The sequence below is a fragment of the Ornithorhynchus anatinus genome, chromosome 4, assembly GCF_004115215.2.
Source record: "Ornithorhynchus anatinus isolate Pmale09 chromosome 4, mOrnAna1.pri.v4, whole genome shotgun sequence".
In the NCBI taxonomy this organism is placed as follows: domain Eukaryota; kingdom Metazoa; phylum Chordata; class Mammalia; order Monotremata; family Ornithorhynchidae; genus Ornithorhynchus; species Ornithorhynchus anatinus.
This window is the reverse complement of record NC_041731.1, coordinates 22,140,240-22,163,913: the sequence shown is the minus strand read 5'-3', so window position 1 is coordinate 22,163,913 and position 23,674 is coordinate 22,140,240. Positions and strand designations below refer to the sequence as shown.

The 23,674-nt window shown below is 45.3% G+C and overlaps 1 protein-coding gene across 1 annotated transcript; it reads right to left on the bottom strand.

Moving 5' to 3' along the window:
- Nucleotides 1–2,328: 2,328 nt before the first annotated feature.
- LOC100086332 (C-type lectin domain family 4 member F-like) lies at nt 2,329–15,034 on the bottom strand. The gene is made up of 6 exons (XM_029062295.2): nt 14,821–15,034; nt 10,205–10,321; nt 8,121–8,276; nt 5,097–5,248; nt 4,753–4,871; nt 2,329–2,629 (listed from the first exon to the last, which is right to left on the bottom strand). Exons 1-6 carry the CDS (start codon nt 14,879–14,881, stop codon nt 2,464–2,466), a joined length of 771 nt encoding a protein of 256 aa, XP_028918128.1. The 5' UTR covers nt 14,882–15,034; the 3' UTR covers nt 2,329–2,463.
- Nucleotides 15,035–23,674: the final 8,640 nt, after the last annotated feature.

Here is a 23,674-nt window from a genome sequence, read left to right as displayed (position 1 = left end):
AGCATTCATAGGCATATCTGTAAAGTACACCCTATGTGTACAGAAATGCGGTGGATGGGTTTGAGCACGGAGGGGGTAGATGGGAGGAATGAGGTGAAGACACATTGGTGATTACCGAACATTTATCATGGGCAGAGCACTGTAGGACGTGCTGGGGGAGTAGATACTGAGTTGATGGGCATGTTCCCTGCCCACAAGGAGCAGACAGTGAAAATTTCCAGCCATATCAGAAACCAACAATCTAATCAAAAACGTCTGAGGCAGCCGATAGGATCGTTAGCAAAAACCAGGTTTTCAACTGTGGCTGAGAGTGTGAGAACCTCGGAGGAGACTGACTGACAGCAAGGGGCACCACCGGGATGAGAGGGGAGACTGAGGCAGGGGAGCGGCACGGCACCATGTGAACCATCAGACCACTGCTGCTGCTTTTCCTCTTCCTCTTCCTCCTCCTCCCCCACCCCCCCATCCCCAGGGCTCACATCTCTGCTGAGGCAACAGAAGCACAAACCCTGGCGAACCAGAGGTGTTGGCAGCCACAGGGTGTTCTCTTAGAGTTAGTGAGCCAATGACTTTCTGCAGGAGAAATCCATTGACCATTTCCATGGAGTACTTACTGTGTGCAGAGCACTGTATTAAGAACCGGGGAAAGAACAATATAAAGTTGTTGTCGTCGTATGCTTTCGGGTCGTGTCCGACCCATCGTGATGCCAAGGACACATCTCTTCCAGAACGCCCCACCTCCATCTGCAATCGTTCCGGTAGTGGATCCCTACAGTTTGCTTGGTAAAAACCCACAAGTGGTTTACCACTGCCTCCTTCCACGCAGTAAATGAGTCTCTGCCCTTCACTCTCTCCGATGCCACTGCTGCCCGGCACAGGTGAGTTTTGGGTTTATATTAAGCCCCTAGAGTACAGGGTTTGCACACAATAAATTCTCAATGTGATTGACTAAATAAATAAATGGATGAATGAATGAAAGGGTTGCCCACCACCACCACTTACAGTCTAGAGGGGGAGGCATTAATATTGATACATTACAGATATGGGCATAAGTGCTGTGGGGCTAAGGGGTGAATGAAGCATGCAAAGGAGTCACAGAAGGGATTGGGAGAAGAGGAAATAATAAAAAGTATGGTATTTATTAAGCGCTTACTATATGCCAGGCACTGTAATAGGCACTGGGGCGGCTACAAGCAAATCGGGTCGGATACAGTCCTTTGCCCCACATTGCCTTACTTCTCTGTGCCTCAGTTCCCTCATCTGTAAAATGTAAAAGTGAGCCTCCCGTGGGACAGAGATGGTGTCCAACCTGAGTACCTTCTACCTACCCCAGCGCTCAGAACAGTGCTTGGCATACAGCAGGGGTTTAACAAATACCATAATTATTATTATAATTATGACTGGAGATTACTCCCCGTCTCCCAACCCATTGGGCTTCACCAGCTTTCTACCAAATATTTGCTCAATCCATCAATCATATTTATTGAGTGCTTACTATGTGCAGACTGCTGTACTAAGCTCTTGGGAGAGTACAATGCAACAGAAAGTAGACACATCCCCTGCTCGTAATGAACTTAGAGTTTACACTTAGACGTTGAAGGCCGAGGCAAGGGAGCAAGGGGCGTTGTGATACCCGGGACTCTCTCTCCATTTTACCGCTCATTTATGCAATTAAGGGTGGGAAGATGGGGTACTTGCCAGGATGACCGGGGTGAGCAGGAGGAGAAGGGGAGGTCTGCCCAAGCCCTATAAAAATCACCAATAAAGCCAGAGCAAAAGGAAGACAGACACCCCAAAAGAACCCGTTCATTCAATTAATCAATCAATCAGTGGCATTTATTGAGCACTGACTATGGGCACTGTACTAGGTGAGAAGCAGCGTGGCCTAGTGGAGAACACTCAGCTCTGGGAGTCAGAAAATCCTAGACTCTAATTCTGGCTCAGCTGGGTAACCTTGAACAAATCACTTTAATAATGTTGGTATTTGTTAAGCGCTTACTATGTGCCGAGCACTGTTCTAAGTGCTGGGGTAGACACAGGGGAATCAGGTTGTCCCACATGGAGCTCACACTCTTCGTCCCCATTTTACAGATGAGGTAACTGAGGCACCGAGAAGTGAAGTGACTTTCCCACAGTCACACAACTGGCAAGTGGCCAAGCCGGGATTCGAACCCATGACCTCTGACTCCAAAGCCCGTGCTTTTTCCACTGAGCCACTTTACTTCTCAGGTCCTCAGTTTCTTCATCTGTAAAGTGGGGATTAGACTGTGAGCCCTACATTGGACATATTCTGTGTCCAACTTAATTATTTTGTACCTACCCCAGTGTTTAGTACAGTGCCTAGCACAAAGTAAATGCTTAAGAAATACCATCAGCTGCCCACCCCTCCCGGCCCAAGCCCCAAAACAGTCTTAAAGTCAGTGATGCTCCACAAGGTAAACTAGGGTCTGCATACTGGCTTGGTCACTGAACCAGAAGATGGCGAAGGACCTTCTTACAAATCCAGTTATACTTGTGGTTACAGTTCCCGTCGTTCCATGACTTCGTATGTTCGCTCTGGAAATGGACACAATCTTCCTGTAGGTCCAGTCCCTGATTCCAGTTGTCTGGCTGTCCATCAACCCAGAACCTGGAAAATGTCAAGGACTTTAATTCCAGACCCTCCAGACTGCCAGCGCGTTGTGGGCAGGGAATGTGTCTGCTTATTGTTGTATCGTACTCTCCCTTGCGCTTAGTTCAGGGTTCTGCACGGAGTAAGCTCAGTAAATATGATTGAGTGATACCAAGAGGTAAAATCGTTTTTAGTGATCCGGAATCCATCAGAGGTATTTACTGAGCACTTACTGTGTGCCGAGCTCTGTATTAAGAGCTTGGGATAGTACAGTAGAGCTGTATAACAGACACATTCACTGCCCATGATGAGCTTACAACCCAGAGGGGTAGAGCAATGGGGAAGGCCCTTGGATGCCCAGAGGCTCTGTCCATCTAGCTCCAGAGACAGTGGAACAAAGAAGACACCGAGGGAAGCCGAGAGAAGCAGTGTGGCCTAGTGGACAGAGCACGAGCTTGTGTATCTATGTACATATTTATAATTCTATTTATTTGTATTGATGATGTGCATATTTCTATAATTCTATTTATTTATATTGATGCTATTGATGCCTATTTACTTGTTTTGATGCCTGTCTCCCTCCTTCTAGACTGTGAGCCTGTTGTGGCCAGGGATTGTCTCTACTTGTTGCTGAACTGTACTTTCCAAGCACTTAATACGGTGTTCTGCACACAGTAAGTGCTCAATAAGTACGACTGAATGGGAAAGAATGAATGAACGAATCAGAATGAACTGGCTTCTAATTTCAGCTTGTTTGCCGTGTGATCTCGGGCAAGTCACTTCACTTCTCTGGGCCTCAGTTCCCTCATCTGTAACATGAGGATTGAAACTCTGAACCCCATATGGGCCAGGAAATGTGTCCAGCCCAATTTGCTTGTAGCCACCCCAGCACTTGAACAGTGCCCGACACATAGTAAGCGCTTAACTAATATCAAAATTATTATTATTACTATTATTCCCTGCTCACAAGGATTATACAGTTTAGTCTAAAAAACTCCTCCCTCCTGAAAACCCAGGGGACAAATGTTCTACAATGTGACTTCAGGGTCAACCTTTCCTCCTCTCCTAGCATTCTCAGCAGGGACATGGAGGAAGTGTTCTATAAAAACCAGGGTCTCCCTGCCCTGTCATCCTCTTCAGGCAGACACCCCACCCTGATAGGTTGAGACATCTCCTGAGGCACACTGTGTCTGACCTGATTATTTTGTATCGGCCCCACTGCTTAGTACAGTGCCTGGCACGTAGTAAATGTTTAATACCATAATAATAATATTATTCCCTAAGAGACATCACTGAAGATTTATTTTAGCAGATGCTATGGCTCAGCTTTTGGGGTATATAAGACTCCAAGAGGATGCTCAACCAAAATGAAAACAGTTGTGTAACTTTATTTGGACCTGAAAATATAGCTTGCTTATCCTTAACCCGGAGCTCTGTCTACCCTTTTTGGGGTGTTGTTTAATCCCTTTTTGCCCCAGTGTCTCCCTGTTGTTTCTGCCTCCTGTGGGTGAGGAGTCCCTCATTCTCCTCTCCTCTGGGAATGCATGCCCAGGGACACCCTCCCCAAAGCCCCAAGAACAGGGATGACCCCTTCAGGCATGGTCATCTTCCTGGCTCCTCCATATCCAAGGAGCTCGCAGGCCTTGGAGCCAAAGCTAGGCCTGCCCTTCCCCATTCATTCATTCATTTAATCACATATATTATTATTAACAACAATAATAATAATAACTGCGGTATATGTTACGCACTTACTATGTGCCAGGCATTGTAGTAAGCGCTGGAGTGAACACAAGCAAACCGGGTTGGACACAGTCCCTGTCCCACATGGGGCTCAGAGTCTCAATCTCCATTTTCCAGATGAGGTAACGGAGGCAGAGAAGTGGCAGACGAGTGGCGGAGCCAGGATTAGAACCCTTGTCCTTCTGCCTCCCAGGCCTATGCTCTTATCTACTACACCATGCTGTTGATTTGTTGAGTACTTACTGGGTGCAGAGCACTGTCCTAAGTGCTGGGGAGAGTACAATATAACAAGGAACAGAAACGATCCCTGCCCACAACTAGCTGACAGTCTAGAGGACTTCCCGGACCCCAAAGGTGAGGGGCTTGGGAGGGACGGGGGACGGCCGACTCCCTGAACTCACCGCCGGTTCTCTGCCTCGTTATACCGTGTCCCGTCGATCCAGTGCCAGGTGCCTTCTTTCCCCTTGTCGGTCAGACCGATCCACTGATAGATGCCGGATGTGTACTTAAAGAGGAACTCCTACAGGATACAGTTGATGTCACAGACTTAAAAAGCCTATCTTTCTTGAGACACTGTATGGTCTACTAGGCAGGGAATGTGACTGATCTCTTATTGTGTTGTACACGCCCAAGCGCTTAGTACAGTGCCCTGAACACAGTAAGTGCTCAAAAAATACTATTGATTGATTGGCACATCGAAGCGCTTAACAAATCCCACCATAAAAAAAATGTGGCTGGCACCCACCTGCTCTTCCACTGAAGTCACGGAGGCCAGGTGAGAATTCTGAGCGGCACAGAACTTCTCAGCATTATCCCAGGACTTCTTCCCTTTGGAAAAGTAGTAGAGATGCCCTCCGTAGTATTCCCAGCCTTTGGAGAGCATCTTCACAAAGGTACCTTGGAAGGGGGGAGAGACGAGACGAGTCAGAACAACAGACCCCCTTCCCACAAGAAGCGGTGTGGCCTAGCGGATAGAACACGGGATTGGGAGTCAGAGGATGTGGGTTCTAATCCCAGCCCCACCACTTGCCTGCTGAGTGACCTTGGACCAGTCGCTTACCTTCTCTGGGCCTCCGTTCCCTCACCTGTAAAATGGGGATTAAATCTTCCTCCCTCTATTTTAGACAGGGAGTCCCGCGTGGGACAGGGTCTGTGTCCAACCTGATTATCTTGTATCTACTCCAGCACTTAGTACAGTGCTTGACACATAGTAAGCACTTCAATACAAGTAGAAAAATTCAAAGAAATCTGACTCACTTTTAGAGGAGGAGAAGCAATTATGATTTTCTGAGATTTTGAGGTGTAACAGGGTTATGTAGCCTTTTACAGACACCCAAGTGCACTCTCAAATACAATCTGCTCTTGGGTGCTGAAGGGTTGGAGATGGGGAAGAAGATGGGGGGAGGGGGTGACTTGCTTTTTTCTGCATTCCTCGCTCCCTGTAGATGCAGTTTTCTCCTACCATAACCCTGGCCAATGGGATGTACATGATCACGGCAACGTGGCCTAGTGGATAGAACATAGTCCCGGAAGTGACAAGGACCTGGGGTTTAATCCCGCTCTGCCACTTATCTGCTGTGTGACCTTGGGTAAGTCACTTCACTTTCATGGGCCTCAGTTCCCTCATCTGTAAAAAGCGGATTAAGACTGAGCCCCATGTAGGACATGGGCTGAATCCTCTAGACCATAAACTCGTTGCGGGCAGGGAACGGGTCTGTTTATTGTACTGTACTCTCCCAAGCACTTAGTATCGTGCTCTGCACACAGTAAGTGCCCAATAAATACGACTGAATGAAAGAATGAAACCCAACCTGATTAGGTTGTATCTACCCAGTGCTTACTACTGTGCCTGGAACATAGTAAGGGCTCAACAAATACAAAAAAAAAAAGCCAAAACAACTGGTGCCCCTTTTCTCCCATCCCCCAGGGCTCTCACTTTAATAATAATAATAATAATAATGATAATAATAATAATGATGGCATTTGTTAAGTCTTACTATGTGCAAAGCACTGTTTTAAGCGGTGGGGGGAAACAAGGTGATCAGGTTGTCCCACGTGGGACTCACAGTCTTCATCCCCATTTTACAGATAAGGGAACTGAGGCACAGAGAAGTTAAGTGACTTGCCCAAGGTCACTTAGCTGACAAGTGGCGGAGCAGGGATTAGAATCCATGACCTCTGACTCCCAAGCCCGTGATCTTTCCACTGAGCCATGTTGCTTCTCTATCACAGACAAAGTGATGTTTTGTCCAAAGAATTTTTTCCCCACCACTTCCACTGGCTTCACCGGCATAGAGAGAGAGAGAGAGTGAGAGAGAGATTGTGTGTCTTGGTAGGTAAACTGGCAGCAGGTTTGGTGATGATTGCCACCTCACCCCATCCTTGGCAGCAAAAGTTTCCTCCAAAAGGCTCTATCAGCTCTAGTTGCCCAAGTTTAGTGAATAATAATAATAATAATAATGGCATTTATTAAGCACTTACTACATGTTAGGCACTGGGGTGGATACAAGCTAATCAAATTGGGCATAGTCCCTGTCCCACATGGGGCTCATATTCTCAATCCCCATTTTATAGATGAGGTAACTGAAGCATAGAGAAATGAAGTGAAGTCACACAACAGACAAGTGGCAGAGCCAGGATTTGAACCCATGACTTTCTGACTCCCAGACTCGGGCTCTATCCACTCCACCATGCTGCTTGCCCACGTACTCAGGTCTAGTGAAAGGAAGCTTGCCAGTTGAAGGGTTGAGGGGGTGGGGACTTGGCTGTGAAGTGAAAGAGACATTTTTCTCCTATGAGAAAAAACATCAGAAAGCCCACAAGAGAGAGATGGATGTAAAATGTGTGGATGTGTGTAAGCTCGTCATGGACAGGGAATATGTCTACCAACTCTGTTATATTGCACTCTAGACTGTAAGCTCATTATGGGCAGGGAATGTGTCTGTTTATTGTTCTTCTGTACCCTCCCAAGTGCTCAGTGCAATGCTTTGCACACAGTAAGCGCTCAATAAATGACAATGATTGAATGAATGAACTCTCCCTAGTGCAAAGTACAGTGCTTTGCACACAGTAAGCTCTCAATAAATGACTGCATGAATGACAACTCTCCAAAGTGCTTACAACAGCACTCCGCCATCATTCAGTCTATGTTGTTTTTGTCTGTCTGTCTCCCTGATTAGACTGTAAGCCCGTCAATGGGCAGGGATTGTCTCTATCTGTTGCCAAATTGTACATTCCAGGCGCTTAGTACAGTGCTTTGCACATAGTAAGCGCTCAATAAATACTAATGAATGGATTTATAGGCTTTTACTGTGTACAGAGCACTGTACTAAGCACTTGGGAGAGTACAAAATATAACAATGATAACAGACACATTCCCTGACTGCAACGAGCTTACAGTCTAGAGCTTCCACACACTGTAAGTGTTCAATAAATACTATTGACTGATTGCGAGGCAAGAATAATAATAATAATACTAATGATGGTATATCGTTAAGCGTTAACTATGTGCAAAGCACTGTTCTAAGTGCTGGGGGATACAAGGTGATCAAGTTGTCCCACCTGGGGTTCACAGTTTTAATCCCCGTTTTACAGATGAGGTAACTGAGGCACAGAGAAGTTAAGTGACTTGCCCAAAGTCACACAGCTGACAAGCAGCGGAGCCGGGATTAGAAGCCATGACCTCTGACTCCCAAGCCAGGGCTCTTTCTATTGAGCCACGCTAATGATCCCCTTCGGCCAAAGGAGTGGTGGAGTTTGGCGGAATTACCGTATTCCTCTCTGACGGCTGCATACAGGATGCTGAAATTCTCCACACGATTCTGTAACATCTCGATGTCCCAAACTGATGAACTGTTCTCCAAACAGCCTTTTCTCCCAATCTCCCCCACTTGGTTTAGTGGTAGGTATCTCCCTTCATGAAAATCTAAAAAAAAAAACCAAACCCAAGCGAAAACAGATTGGAAATATCAGGAGAGCAAACTATAAGGAATTATAGGGAAACCAACTCTAAGAAGACTTATTTAGAGAAGCAGCATAGCCTAGCAAATATACAGGAGCTGTGAGTCAGAGCACAGATGCAAGTGATAAAAACAAACGTAGAAAATTTAATGGTAAATAGATACACGAGTGCTATGTTGAATCCGCCATGTTAAGAAGCAGGGTGGCCTAATGAATAGAGCTCGGGCCTGGAAGTCAGAAGGGCCTGGGTTCTAATCCCAGTTTTGCTGCTTGTCTATGTGGCCTTGGGGAAGTCACACTTCACTTTTCTATGCCTCGGTTCCCTCATCTGTAAAATGGGGATTAAGATTGTGAGCCCCACGTGGGACAGGGACTGGGTCCAACCAAATTAGCTTGTATCTACTCCAGTGCTTAGTACAGAGCCTGGAACCTAGTAAGCACTTAGCAAATACCTTAAAAAAAAAGACTTGAAAGTATGATTATGGGTCAGATCAGGGAGATTAACTGGAACTCAGTTTCCATACTGAGTTCTGTAACATACGGGAATAATGAGAAGAATAGCTCGTTATGGGCAGGGAATGTGTCCATTAAATGTTGTATTGTACTCTCCCAAGCACTTAGTTCAGTGCTTTGCACACAGTAAGCACTCAATAAATACGGTTGAATGGATGAATGAATGGTATTCATTCTGTTTTCATTATGCTATGTCACATCAAAGAATAATAAGAATGGTGTTAAATATTTACACCAAGCACTCCGCTAAGTGCTGAGGTCTTGTCTTGTCTTATGCTGTCGACTCATCTCCAACCCACAGCGACTCCTTGGACACATCTCTCCCAGAACACCTTCCTCCACCTGCAATCGTTCTGGTAGCAGATCCATAGAGTTTTCTTAGGAAAAATCCGGAAGTGGTTTTTCCATTGCCTTCTTCCACGCAGTCAACTCGAGTGTCCGCCCACGACTCTCTCCCAGGCCGCTGCTGCCCAGCACAGGGGAGTTTTGCCTTGTAGCCGATTGCCTTCCACTCGCTAGCCACTGTCCAGGCTAGGAATGGAATGGGTCTGCCTCTGCTTGACTCTCCTCCCAAAGCCTAGACTGGTAGAGTACTGGAAACTCTCCAGTGCTGAGGTGATAATAATAATAATAATAATGTTGATATTTGTTAAGCGCTTACTATGTGCAGAGCACTGTTCTAAGCGCTGGGGTAGATACAGGGTAATCAGGTTGTCCCACATGAGGCTCACAGTCTTGATCCCCATTTTACAGATGAGGGAACTGAGGCACAGAGAAGTTAAGTGACTTGCCCAAAGTCACACAGCTAACAAGTGGCGGAGGCGGGAGTCGAACCCATGACCTCTGACTCCCAAGCCTGGGCTCTTTTCACTGAGCCACGCGGCTTCTCTATAGACACAACATACTCAGGTCGGACATTGTCCCTGTCTCATAGGGGGTTCACAGCCATTTTCTTTTCTTTCTTTTTTGTTAAGCACTTACTATGTTCCAGGCAGTGTATTCTTTCATTCATTCAATCATATTTATTGAGCGCTTACTGTGTGCAGAGCACTGTACTGAGCGCTTGGAAATTACAATTCGGCAACAGGTAGAGACAATCCCTACCCAACAGCGGGCTCACAGTCTAGCCCTAGGCTCACAGTCTTAATCCCCGTTTTACAGATGAGGAAACTGAGGCCCAGACAAGTAAAGCGACTCGCCCGAGGTCACCCGGCAGACGAGCGGCGGGGCCGGGATTATAACCCAGGTCCTCTGACTCCTAGGACTGGGGTCTATCCACCAGACCACGCTGATTCTGGCACCCACCCTGTTTCAATCAGCCGTCTCAGCAGAGAGAGATAATTCCAAGAATTGGGAGTCCGGAGCTCCCAAGAAACTTACACAGGATGAGCATGGTGATGAGGGAGGAGGTCAGGGCCAACACCAAGAGGGTCAGGATAACTTGGGCGATACGGGGGGTCCTCTGGGCCAGAGGGACCTTGTCCTTAGGGGGTACTCCTGGAGGGGGGAGAAAAGGAAGCACCCATAAATTATATATCTACTTTCTTCTACAATAATTTTCTACAACTATTATCTATAATAATGGTATTGGCTAAATGCTTACTCTGTGCCAGGTGCTAGGGTGAATACAAGCTAATCAGGTTGGACACAGTCCATGTCTCAGGTGGGGCTCACAATCTTAATCCCCATTTTCAGATGAGGGAACTGAGGCCAAGAGAAGTTAGGGGACTTGTCCAAGGTCACACCGCAGAAAAGTGGCAGAGTCAGGATTATAACCCAGGTCCTTCTGACTCCCAGTCCTGTGCTCTAACCATCAGACAACACTGCTCATCTCTATATTTATATATTAGAAATTATTGATTTATATTAATGTCCTTCTCCCCCTCTAGACTGTCAGCTCTTTCTATATTTATATATTATAAATTATTGATTCATATTAATGTCTGTTTTCCCCCTGTAGACTGGCAGCTTCTTGTGGGCAGGGAACATGTCTACCAACTCTGTTGTAATAATAATTCTAACAATAATAACGATGGTATTTGTTAAGCATTTACTTTGTGCCGGGCACTGTACTAAGCACTGGGGTGGAAACAAGCAAATCAGGTTGGACACAGTCCCTGTCCCATGTGGTGCTCACTGTCTCGGTCCCCATTTTACAGAGTAGGTAACTGAGGCACATAGAAATGAAGTGACTTGCCCAAGATCACAAAGCAGACAAGTGGCAGAGCTGCAATATAATCCATGACCTTCTTGTACTATCCTAAGTTTTTAGTACAGTGCTCTGCACATGGTAAACAGCAGTAAATAGCACTGATGATGATAAACGGATCTAAAGGATAAAAGCCTCCTTGGCCAGGCAATCCCTGAACTCCCCCTTCAAAAACTAGATCTGGCTCTTGGGTCACCCCCTCCCAGTTTAATAATCAATCAATCAACCGTATTTATAGAATGCTTACTGTTTGCTGAACACTATCCTAAGCATTTGGGAGAGGACAAAAGATCAGAATTGGTAGACATGTTACAAATCAATTGCATTTATGGAGCGCTTCCTGTATGCAGAGCATTGTACTAAATGCTTGGGAAAGTACAATACAACAGAGTTGGTAGATATGTTCCCTGTCCACAGTTTATGTTCTCCAGCCCATCCAGGAAAACCTCCTTCTCATTCCTTCTCTAGATTGTCAGCTTGTCCTCTAGACCATAAGCTCATTGTGGGCAGGGAATCTGTCAGTTTATTGTTATATTGTCCTCTCTCAAGCACTTAGTACAGTGCTCTGCACACGGTAAGCACTCAATAAATATGACTGACTAGTAAGTGCTTAAAAAAACTATAAGAAAATCAATCGATGGCATTTATTAATTGTTTTTATGGTATTTCTCTGGCGCTTACTATGTGTCAAAAGCCCGTGTTTTCAATACCATTCTAAGTGCCGGGACTGATACAAGATAATTGTCTCGGACACAGTCCGTGACCCACAAGTTGTCACAGTCTACGTCGGAGGGACTGATTCAGAACATGTAAAAACGTTAGTAGACCTGATCCCTGCCTGCAAAGAGCTTTCAATCTATTCACTGATTCATTCAAAAGTATTTACTGAGCGCTTACTATGTGCAGAGCACTGTACTAAGCACTTGGAATGTACAATTCGGCAAGACAATCCCTGCCCACTGATGGGCTTACAGACTAATCGGGGAAGACAGACGGCCAAAAACAAGACAACTTAATCGCAATAAATAGAAGCAAGGGGATGTACACCTCATTAACAAAATAAATAGGGTAATGAAAATCTATACAAATGAGCACAGTGCTGAGGGGAGGGGAAGGGAGAGGGGGAGGAGCAGAGGGAAAGGGGGGAAAGGTGGCTTAGCTGAGGGGAGGTGAAGCGGGGGCAGAGAGGGAGCAGAGGGAAATGGGGAAGCTCAGTCTGGGAAAGCCTCTTGGAGGAGGTGAGCTCTCAGTAGGATAATAATAATGATGGTATTTGTTAAGCGCTTACTATTTGCCAAGCACTGTTCTAAGCGCCGGGGTAGATACAAGGTAATCAGGATGACCCACATAGGGCTCACAGTCTTAATCCCCATTTTACAGATGAAGGAATTGAGGCATTGAGAGGTTAAGTGACTTGCCCAAAGTCACACAGCTGATGGGTGGCGGAGCTGGGATTAGAACCTATGACCCCTGAATCCCAAGACCGTGCTCTTTCCATTGAGCCCCGTTGCTTCTCATCTAGCAGGGGAGACAGGCACAAAAATAAATTACAGGTAGGAGGAAGCCCTAGAGTGTAAAAATACTTACCATAAGAATCACAGTGTGAGTGTGCCCCAGTGCTTAGGTGGTGTGGAGGTGCAGAAGTAGTGAGGCCTAATGGGTAGAGCCTGGGCATGGGAGTCAGAAGGACTTGGGTTCTAATCCCGGTTCTGCCACTCATCTGCTGTGTGATCTTGGGCCGGTCACTTCACTTCTCTGGGGCTCAGTTTCCTCATCAGTAAAATGGGGATTAAGACTGTGAATCGCTTTTGAGACATCAGCTGATGTCCAACTTGATTAGCTTGTATCTGCCCCAGCACTTAGCACAATGTCTGGCACACAGTAAGCACCTAACAAATAACACTAAAAAGGGGGGCAGTAGTGGGGGAAATTAGTGGGGGGAGATGAGACATTAATGATCCTTCCTTAAGTAATTTCCCCAATTAATTTTCTTCTCTCCAAATCACATTATCTCAGCAGCCACCTTTGTCCACACATAATATTCATTTATTCATTCAGTCGTATTTTTTGAGTGATAACTGTGTGCAGAGCACTGTACTAAGCGCTTGGAAAGTACAATTCGGCAACAGATAGAGACAATCCCTATCCAACAATAGGTTCACAGTCTAGAAGGGGGTAATTAATATTAATAGCCACCCACAGAACTTAATTATATATACATATTTTTACCTACTCTGTTTATCATCATTTATTCACATATCCTTTTAACATCCTCCTGCTCAAACCTAGGTTGTAAACTGGTTGTTGGCAGGGGAGGTGTCAACCAACTCTGTTGCATTAGAGCTGTCCAAATGCCTAGTACAGTGCTCTGCACACAGTAAGTGCTCAATAAATACCACTGATGGCTAGATTGATTCCTCTTTTCTCCCTTGTAAATGATTCCATCTTCCTGTCTCCCCCATTAGACTACCTGCTCTTTAAGTCCAAGACTGTGACTTTTACTTATATTAGGCTCGCCCATAGTACTTTCTTCTTCAGTGTACTCCTCTTTCCATTGAGTTTTGGTATCTCTGAGGGTGGGTGGAAGCTTATTTCCTGAGAAAGAGATGGGCCGTACGATTCTGCCGATATTTGTCCCAAGCTGACCGTTGCCTATAAAGCAGGATGCAGAGGGAACATGGAAGAACCAGCCTCATGCAAACGGGTGGTTAACTTGGGTCCAAACCAACAAAAAACACACACTCAATTCTGGGAGACTGAGGACTTTATTCTGCACTGAATTTGTAGGCAAACCACCTTAAAAATTAACCTTGTTGTTGATGATGGACTCTCCTTTGGTGAATGGGGGATGTGTTTTGGGCCGGTAACAAGGGCTCCAGGACTGAGCTCCTGTGCAAAGGAATTTCTCTCTCCCTTTCCTCTATTTTCCTCTACCCCTTTTCCCCTCTTCCCCCTATGTGGCTCAGTGGAAAGAGCACGGGCTTTGGAGTCATTTAGTGCCATTGTTCTTGTCTGTCCGTCTCCCCCGATTAGACTGTAAGCCTGTCAAACGGCAGGGACTGTCTCTATCTGTTGCTGACTTGTTCATCCCAAGCGCTTAGTACAGTGCTCTGCACATACTAAGCGCTCAATAAATACTATTGAATGAATGAGTCAGGGCTCATGAGTTCGAATCCCAGCTCTGCCACTTGTCGGCTGTGTGACTGTGGGTAAGTCACTTAACTTCTCTGTGCCTCAGTTCCCTCATCTGTAAAATGGGGATTAAGACTGTGAGCCCCACGTGGGACAACCTGATTCCCCTATGTCTACCCCAGCGCTTAGAACAGTGCTCGGCACATAGTAAGCGCTTAACAAATACCAACATTATTATTACATAGCTCTGTATAAAGTAGATCTTCAAAAAAATCCCAGTGATTAGGTGAATAATTTGAAAAAAAATTTTCAAGTTGCATTTTTTAAATGATATTCTCATCTCAGTCATTAATAATGAAAACCACTGCAGGATTCAGGACCAATTCCTATATAATGCCTAGTTCTCCTCCTGGTGCCACTGATTCATCAATAACCCTCCCGAGCACTCAGTACAATGCCTGGCACATAGTAAGCGCTTAAAAATACTATTATTATTATTACTACTAATAATAATAACAATACCTTTACCACCCCAAAGAAACTAGGTCATTTAAAAGTGCACAACTTAGAACAGGGAATTTCACGAAGATGGTTAAAATAAAAAGAGGATTTGCCCAAGCAAATAAAGCACAGGATTTGATGCCTGCATCCTTACCCAGCATCTGAGGAGGTATTTTTCCCTGGTAGATATTCTCATAGATTCCTTCTGCTTCCATTTCCTCTCTTTCCAAGCCACACTGCACTGCAAATCTTCACTCACGGGGTTTTGGGCTTGTCCTTTTGCCTTGTGCCCCAGGTGTAGAAAGGAGAAGTGGAGACTTTGGTTTTGACAGAAAGGCCACACCGCAAAGGATGGGTGGCTTCGTTGGAGTCACCCCGAGAAATAAACAAGAAAGCAGTAGACCGTGGGAGCCGATTGCCCAAAACACAGACCCGCGTTCACACAGAGGAGCTGGGGCTCGACTGTCTGCTTCAACCTCTAGGTGGTCTGGCCGCACATTCGTTCGTTCTTTCATTCATTCGTATTTATTGAGCACTTAACATATGCAGAGCACTGTACTGACTGCCTGAGAGAATACGATACAACAATAAACAGACACATTCCCTGCCGGATCGTACATCTCTGCACGTGCCTCTCTTAGCAATCAATAGATGGTGTTTATTGAATGCTTACCATGAGTAATAATGTTGGTATTTGTTAAGCGCTTACTATGTGCAGAGCACTGTTCTAAGCGCTGAGGTAGATACAAGGTCATCAGGTTGTCCCACGAGAGGCTCACAGTCTTCATCCCCATTTTACAGATGAGGTAACTGAGGCCCAGAGAAGTGAAGTGACTTGAGCACTATATTAAGTGCTCAAGAGAATCCAATACAGCAGAATTAGCAGACATGTTTCCTGCCCATAATAAGCTAAAGCTTCTTCCCTGTTGATAGGATGGAGAAGGAGAGAAGCAGCATGGCTTTTTGGCAAGAGCACGGGCTTGGGATTCAGAGGTCGCGGGTTCTAATATTGGCTCTGCCACTTGTCAGCTGTGTGACTTTTGGCAAGTCACTTTACTTCTCTGTGCCTCCGTTACCTCATCTGTAAAATGGGGATTAAGACTGTGGGACAACGCATGTGGAACAACCTCATTACCTTGTGTCTATCCCAGAGATTAGAACAGTGCTTGGCACATAGTAAGAGCTTAACAAATATCACTATAATCATATTTATTGAGTGCTTATCATGTGCAGAGCACTGTACTAAGCACTGGGGAGAGTATAACAACATATAAGGAGCGCAGGAGAGCAGAAGGTCACAGGAACTGTCCATACCCCAATCAATCAATCAATCAATCAATCAATCAAAGGTGTTGATTGAGCACTTACTGTATGTAGAGCACTTTACTAAGCCCTTGGGAGAGTACAATACCCTTCCAGCCCAGCTCGAGGGCTCATAGATTTCAACTCCATAGGGGAAAGGGTGGCTCCGCCGCTTGTTCATTCATTCATTCATTCAATAGTATTTATTGAGCGCTTACTATGTGCAGAGCACTGTACTAAGCGCTTGGGATGAACAAGTCAGCAACAGATAGAGACAGTCCCTGCCGTTTGACAGGCTTACAGTCTAGTCGGGGGAGACGGACAGACAAGAACAATGGCAATAACACGCACAAAGTCAACATCTTCCCTTTGTAGCAGTTGAGTCCGCGGCTCCATCTCAGTGGTCCCAGTGGCAGAGGGATGGTCCTCAAGGCCGGGAAAAGCACTGGGAATCTGTTGAAAGGGTCGAGGGGTCCTGGTACCCAGATTGCCCCCATTAGCGCTCCATGGCATGACAGCAGGAGTAGCGCAGATCTGATGTGCTCCTGGGGGCTGCTATGAGATGTTCCTCATACATATGAGATGTTGCTTGTCTGTTGTGTGACCTTGGGCAACTCATTTAACTTTGTCTGAGCCTCAGTTTTCCTCATCTGTAAAGTGGGGATTCAATCCCTGTTCTCCCTCCTGCTTAGACTGTTAGCCCTGCCCCACAGGACAGGGAGAGTGTCCAACCTGATGACCTTGCATCTATCCTAGTTCTCAGTACAGTGCTTGGCACAGAGTAAGTGCTTAATGAGGGTCTCAGTTATTATTTGGAAAAGCACTTTGTTCCTATGAGTTTCCACCTAGGGGAGGCAGGGGTGCATATCTTTAAATTTTGTATTTCACCAACAGCTCTCAATCAATCAATAAATCAGTAATATTTTTTGATGGAATTTGTTAAGCATTTACTATGTGCCAGGCACTGTACTAGAGAAGCAGCGTGGTTCAGTGGAAAGAGCCCGGGCTTGGGAGTCAGATGTCATGGGTTCGAATCCCACTCTGCCCCTTGTCAGCTGTGTGACTGTGGGCAAGTCACTTCACTTCCCTGTGCCTCAGTTCCCTCATCTGTAAACTGGGGAAGAAGACTGTGAGCCTTATGTGGGACAACCTCATTCCTGTGTATCTACCCCAGCGCTTAGAACAGTGCTCTGCACAAAGTAAGCGCTTAACAAATACCAACATTATTATTATTACTATTATTAAACTCTGCTCTTATTTTTATTTTTTATTTTTATTAGTATCTATTAAGCACTTACTATGTGCCAGACACTTTCAGTGTGGCTCAGTGGAAAGAGTGCGGGCTTGGGAGTCGGAGGTCATGGGTTTGAATCCCGACTCTGCCGCTTGTCAGCTGTGTGACTTTGGGCAAGTCACTTAACTTCTCTGAGCCCCAGTTACCTCATCTGTAAAATGGGAATGAAAACTGTGAGCCCCATGTGGGACAACCTGATCACCTTGTATCCCCCCAGCGCTTAGAACAGTGTTTTGCACATAGTAAGCACTTAACAAATTAAGCACTGGGGACGATACAAGACAATCAGGTTGGACACAGTTTAGATCCCATATGGAGGGTGTCACAGTCTTAATTCCCATTTTACAGATGAGAAAACTGAGGCCCAGAGAAGTAAAGTGACTTGCCCAAGATCACAGAGTCAACAAGTGGCAGAGTCAGGATTAGAACCTAGGTCCTCTGACTCCCAAGCCTGTGCTCTTTCCACTAGGCCAAGTTGCTGCTCTGGCAGATAGTATCTCATCTTCCCAAAGGTTATTCCCAAACCATATCATTCATTCATTTATTCATTCAATCGCATTTTTGAGTGCTTACTGTGTGCAGAGCACTGTACTAAGCTCTTGGAATGTACAATTAAGCAATAAAGAGAGACAATCCCTGCCCACAACCGTTTTACAGTCTAGAAGGGGGGAGACAGATATCAAAATAAGCAAAAGGCATCCATATGAGTAAATAGAATTATAGATATATACACATCAAAACAAGTAAACAGGCATTAATATAAATAAATAGAATTATAGATGTGTAAATATATACACAAGTGCTGTGTGGCAGGGAGAGGGGGGTAGGGCAAAGGGAGCAAGCTAGGGTGACGGGGAGGGGAAAGGGAGCTGAGGAAAAGGGGGTCTTAGTGTGGGGAAGGCCTCTTGGAGGAGGTGAGCCTTCAGGAGGTCTTTGAAGGGGGAAGTGTGATTGTTTGGCAGATTTGAGGAGGGAGGGCATTCCAGGCCAGAGGTAGGACGTGGGCCTGGGGTCAACGGTGGGACAGGCAAGAACGAGGCAGAGTGAGAAGGTTAGCACCAGAGAAGTGGAGTGTGCGGGCTGGGCTGGAGAAGGAGAGAAGGGAGGTGAGATATGAAGGGGCAAAGTGATGGTGAACTTTGAAGCCAAAAGTGAGGAGCTTTTGCTTAATACACATCGGTGAGGGCAATGGAGTCTCCCATCAAGTTTAGGCCAACAGCGAAAAGAAAATCTGGGAAATGATCCCAATTCTGCTGAAAACAGAATATCATTCCAAGACACCACGTGCTGGTAACTTTCTACATAACACAAAGCCAGGGTGCTGCTCTTCCTTAGAACACAGTCCTTAGGTTAGATTGCCTTAACTATCCAGCTCCACCTCATCTGTAAAATGGGGATCAAGACTATGAGCCTCCTGTGGGACTGGAACAATGTCCAACCTTAATCTGTATGTATCTCAGTGCTTAGTTCAGTGCCTGGCACATAGCAGGGTATGATCTGTGCGAAAAACTTAACATCTCTGGGCCTTAGTTTCCTCATCTGTAAAATGGGGATTCAGTACTTGTTCTTAGACCTATTCCCTGTCCCCAATGAGCTTACCCTCCACCTCACCCAAGGCTGCAGAAAAGGTTGTTTTGAAGCCCTGTGTTTCAGTCTTGAGGGGGAGACAGACATCGATAGAAATGGGGATGAGGAAGGGAAGCAAGTCAGGGAGACACGTCAGGTGGTAGAAACAGGGGGCTCCTCTCTCTCAGAACTGAAGCGAGCCCTGTTTATCAAACCCCATCAAACTGACAACTGAAATGAGTGCTACTCCCCATTTTAGAGATGAGGTAACTGCATACATATATGTATACAGCTACCTCATCTGTAAAATGGGGATTAAAACTCCTTTGAGTTGGCAGTTTACCTCCTCTTGACACCAAAAGGGCCCTGAACTCCACATGAGTCTCCCTCAAACTGCTGCTCCAATGCTTTCAGGTGAGGAAACTACTTGTACTGACAAGGCAATTTTCATGAACAATTGTTGCTCTCCAGGCCCGCACTGTTTCGGTCATGGCCTAGATTCCCTATAATGCTTTTCTCCACAAGTGATGAGACACACACCGTCTCATCCATTCCTGATGCTGGGTCCCCTTTCTCCTCAGGCCCTCCCCTCCATCAGCACCAAGGTGCTTAATGTTGGTGTTTGTTAAGCGCTTACTATGTGCAGAGCACTGTTCTAAGCGCTGGGGTAGATACAGGGTCATCAGGTTGTCCCACATGAGGCTCACAGTCTTAATTCCAATTCCAAATTCCCTCAACCCCACAGCACTTATGTACATATCTTCAAATTCTATATTATAAAATATTTATTTATATTTACATCTGTGTCCCCCTCTAGAATATAAGCTCACTGTAGACAGGGATCATGTCTGCCAATTCCATTGTATTGTTTACTCCCATGCGCTTAGTACATTGCTCTGCACATAATAAGCGCTCAATAAATACCATTGATGATAATAAATGATAAAATGACAAGGATACATAATGACTCCATGGACACATCTCTTCCAGAACACCTCATCTCCATCTGCAACCATTTTGGTAGTGGATCCATTGAGTTTTCTTGCTAAAAATATGGAAAGGGACAAGTTGGGGAAAAATCCCCACCAAATAATAAGGATGTTTATAAGCACTTACTGTAAAAGAAGGCATTGGTAAACCACTTCTGTATCTTTACCAAGAAACTCTAAGGACAAATGTACCGGAATGACTTTATGACAAAAAATAGGATGCTCTGAAGACATGTGTCCACGGAGTCGCTATGGGTCAGAAACAACTTGAAGGCATTTGAAGACAAAGAAACACTTACTATGTGTCAAGTAATGTTCTAAAAGCTGGGGTAGATAAAAGCTAATCACGTGGGAAAAGTCTGTCCCACATGGGGCTCACAGTCTGAGTAGGAGGAAGAAGTCTGAGTAGGAGGAAGAACAGTCAAAAAAATCCTCATTTTACAGATGAGGAAACTGAGGCACAGAGACATTAACTGACTTGGCCAAAGTCACACAAGAGAGAGTGGGTGGAGCCGGCATTAGAACCCAGGTCCTTCTGGTGCCCAGGACTGGGGTCCATCCACTAGGCCATACTGCTCCTCTCTTCTAATATTTATATTAACGTCTCTCTCTCCCACTCTAGATTGTAGAGCTCACTGTGGGCAGAGAATGTGTCTACCATCTCTGTTATATTGTACTCTCACAAGTGCTTAGTATAGTGCCCTGCCCACAATAAGTGCTCAATAAATATGACTGATTGATGGATTGACTGTTTGATAGGGTCAACCAGAGACAGCAGCTGTGGGCCGAAGAGGCTGTCTGGCGGCAATCAGGATTTGGGTAGGTCTTCTTGAGAAGAGGTTTTGGCCAGATGATTAGTGAGAAGCGAAGTCCATGCAAATGAGCTCTGTACCATCTAGCAGAAGTCAATCTCTTCACGAGTTGTTTAAGAAATGGAGCATTAAGTTCCTTGTGGGCAAGGATTATGTCTTCCAACTCTGTTGCATTGTGCATTCCTGAGCACCTAGTACAGTGCTCTACACAGAATAAGCTCTCAATAAATGTGACTGATTGATTAGGCTTCTTGTTCCCAGCAAATCCAGTAGGGATTCCCCATTAGTCAGGCCATCTTTGAACCCGTGACCTTATCAAGTCATATCCGTGGTTTGGAAAGATCATTCATTCATTCATTCAATCATATTTACTGAGCATTTACTGTGTGCAAAACACTGAACTAAGCACTAGGAGAGTACAGCACAACAAAAAACAGACACGTTCTCTGCCCACAATGAGCTTACAGTCTAGACATGACACTTCTTCAACCTCATGCCAGGACAAAAGGAAATGGATTCAATTTCCTTTTTTTTTAAATGGAATTTGTTCAGCGTTTACTAATTGCCAGGCACTGTACTAATGCTGGGGTAGATACCAGGTTGGACACAAACCCTGTCCTATGTGGGGCTCACAGTCTTAATCTCCATTTTACAAATGAGATAACATGCTCAAAGAAGTGAAATGACTTGCCCAAGATCACAATCACTAAGCAGACAAGTGGCAGAGCTGGGATTAGAACCCAGGTCCTTCTTACTCCCAGGTCCCTGCTCTATCCACTAAGCGACACTGCTTCTCTTAATTTCCTCTTGAAAGAGGTGGGTCAAACCTTCTTTCGTCATTGTTGGACTCCTGAAAGAGAGTTAGGTTAGAAGAGTAGGGAAGAAATGATCATTCATTTACCAGGGATGGTTTGGTGTGTGGATGACTGTGGGGGAGAAAAAATTAATAGATGATCCTTTTTTCAAATGGTGTTTGTTAAGCGTTTACTATGTGCCAGTCACTGTAATAAGCGCTGGGGTAGATACAAGCTACTCATGTTGGACTCAGTCCATGTCCTACACAGGGCTCACAGTCTTCACCTCCAGTGTACAGATGAGGGAACTGAAGCCCAAAGAAGTGATGTGACTTTCCCAAGGTCACACACAGCAGGCAAGAGACAAGGTCACACAGAAACAAGTGATCTCTCAAGACACTTCCAGTCCACGACTGTGAGAAATTTTGGACACAAAGATAGTCGAACACTGACCTCTCTCAGGTCTTTTCCATGTAATGATAATAATAATAATTTTGGTATTTGTTAATCGCTTACTATGGGCCAGGCACTTCACTAAGTTCTGGGGTGAGTACAAGCAAATACAAGTGTGGGGCTCACCATCTCAATCTCCATTTTACAGATGAGGCAACTGAGGCACAGAGAAGTAAGGTGACTTGCCCAAGGTCACACAACAGACAAGTTGCAGAGCTGGGATTAGAACCCATAACCTTCTGTCTCGCTGGCCCGTGCTCTATCTACTATGCCATGCCGCTTCTCAGCATGATACGGTGAAATTCTGTGAGAAGAAAGAGTGGGGAAAATAATCAAAGAGTGGAATCAACTCTGAAGAGACGAGATAAGAGTATTGGGTGCTTTGATTCCCAATCTTCCCTTGGCTCATTCAGTCCAGGGAATGGGAAGAATTAAACAGCTTTTCCGGTATGAAACACTTGGCATCAGGGCCCGTGATTCTGTAAATGGAGATTGGAATGTCTCAGTCGATTCTATTTATTGAGCGTTTACTGTGTACAGAACACCGTACTGTTTGGGAGAGTACGATTCAACAGAGTTGGTAGATCCCATCCCTGCCCACAAGAAGCTTACAGTCTACAGAGGAGTAATAAAATACATTACAGAGGGAGGAGCCAAATTTTTTAATGGTATTTGTTAAACACTGACTTTGCATCAAACACTGTTCTATGCACTGGGATAGGTACTAGGATAGAAACAGCGTGGCTTAGTGGAAAGAGCCCGGGTGTGGGAGTCAGAGGTCATGGGTTCTAATCCCAACTCCACCCCTTGTCAGCTGTGTGACTTTGGGCAAGTCATTTAACTTCTCTGGGCCTCAGTTACCTCATCTGTAAAATAGGGATCAAGACTGTGAACCCCAAGTGGGACAACCTGATAAACTTGTACCTATCCAAGCTCTTAGAACAGTGCTTGGCACATAGTAAGTGCTTAACAAATACCATTGTCATTATTATTATTATTACAAGTTAATTAGGTTGGACACAGTCTCCGTCCCACATGGGGTTCACAGTCAATATAAGAAGGAGACCAGGAGAACTGAGGCTCAGAGAAGTGAAATGACTTGCCCAAGGTCACGCTGCAAGGATTTGGCAGAGACGACAATAGAGGTCCTCTGACTCCCAGGACCTTGCTCTTTCTACGAGGCCACGCTGCTTTTCATTTGAGCCCCAAGACAAGCAAGTGGAAATGGGAAAGTTAAAAAAAAGCCCCACAGAACGACTCAGAATTGGGTTTTATTTCCACTTCCCCAGTTGCACTCACTTTTCTGAATTTCAAAAGAAAAATGTCAAATAAAGAAAAGTGCTCTGGAATCAGATACTTTTCAGAGTTGATTAAAAAAAAGCCCTTTTCAATTTTCACTGTCACAAGGGACAGTCAGATGAATGACAGGAGCTCCAAAATTATTTAAATGTCAACTGAATCACCACCATCCCTAAATAGCATACTGTGAGTAAGTCAAAAAGCAGTATCTCTGTGGGTAATGTCCCATTTCAGGCACTAAGGGAAGCGGCATGGCTTAGCGGATAGAGCCCGGGTCTGGGAGTCAGGTCAGGGGTTCTAATCCCAACTCTGCCACTTATCTGCTGGGTGACCTTGGGCAAGTCACTCTACTTCTCTGTTCCTCAGTTATCTCATCTGTAAAATGGGCAATGAGGGACTGAGTCCAACCTGATTTGCTTATATCCACCACAGTGCTTAGTACAGTACCTGGCACAGAGTAAATGCTTGACAATGTCATAATTATGATTATTAAGGGGAA

What these genes read in the sequence shown, in the direction of transcription:
- LOC100086332 (XM_029062295.2), bottom strand. Translation starts at nt 14,881, where the DNA reads ATGGAAGCAGAAGGAATCTATGAGAATATCTACCAGGGAAAAATACCT. An exon ending in AATACCTCCTCAGATGCTGG is followed by an intron (nt 10,322 to 14,820) that starts GTAAGGATGCAG and finishes TCCCCCCTCCAG; the next exon opens with GAGTACCCCCTAAGGACAAG. An exon ending in AGCCGTCAGAGAGGAATACG is followed by an intron (nt 5,249 to 8,120) that starts GTAATTCCGCCA and finishes CCCCCTTCCAAG; the next exon opens with GTACCTTTGTGAAGATGCTC.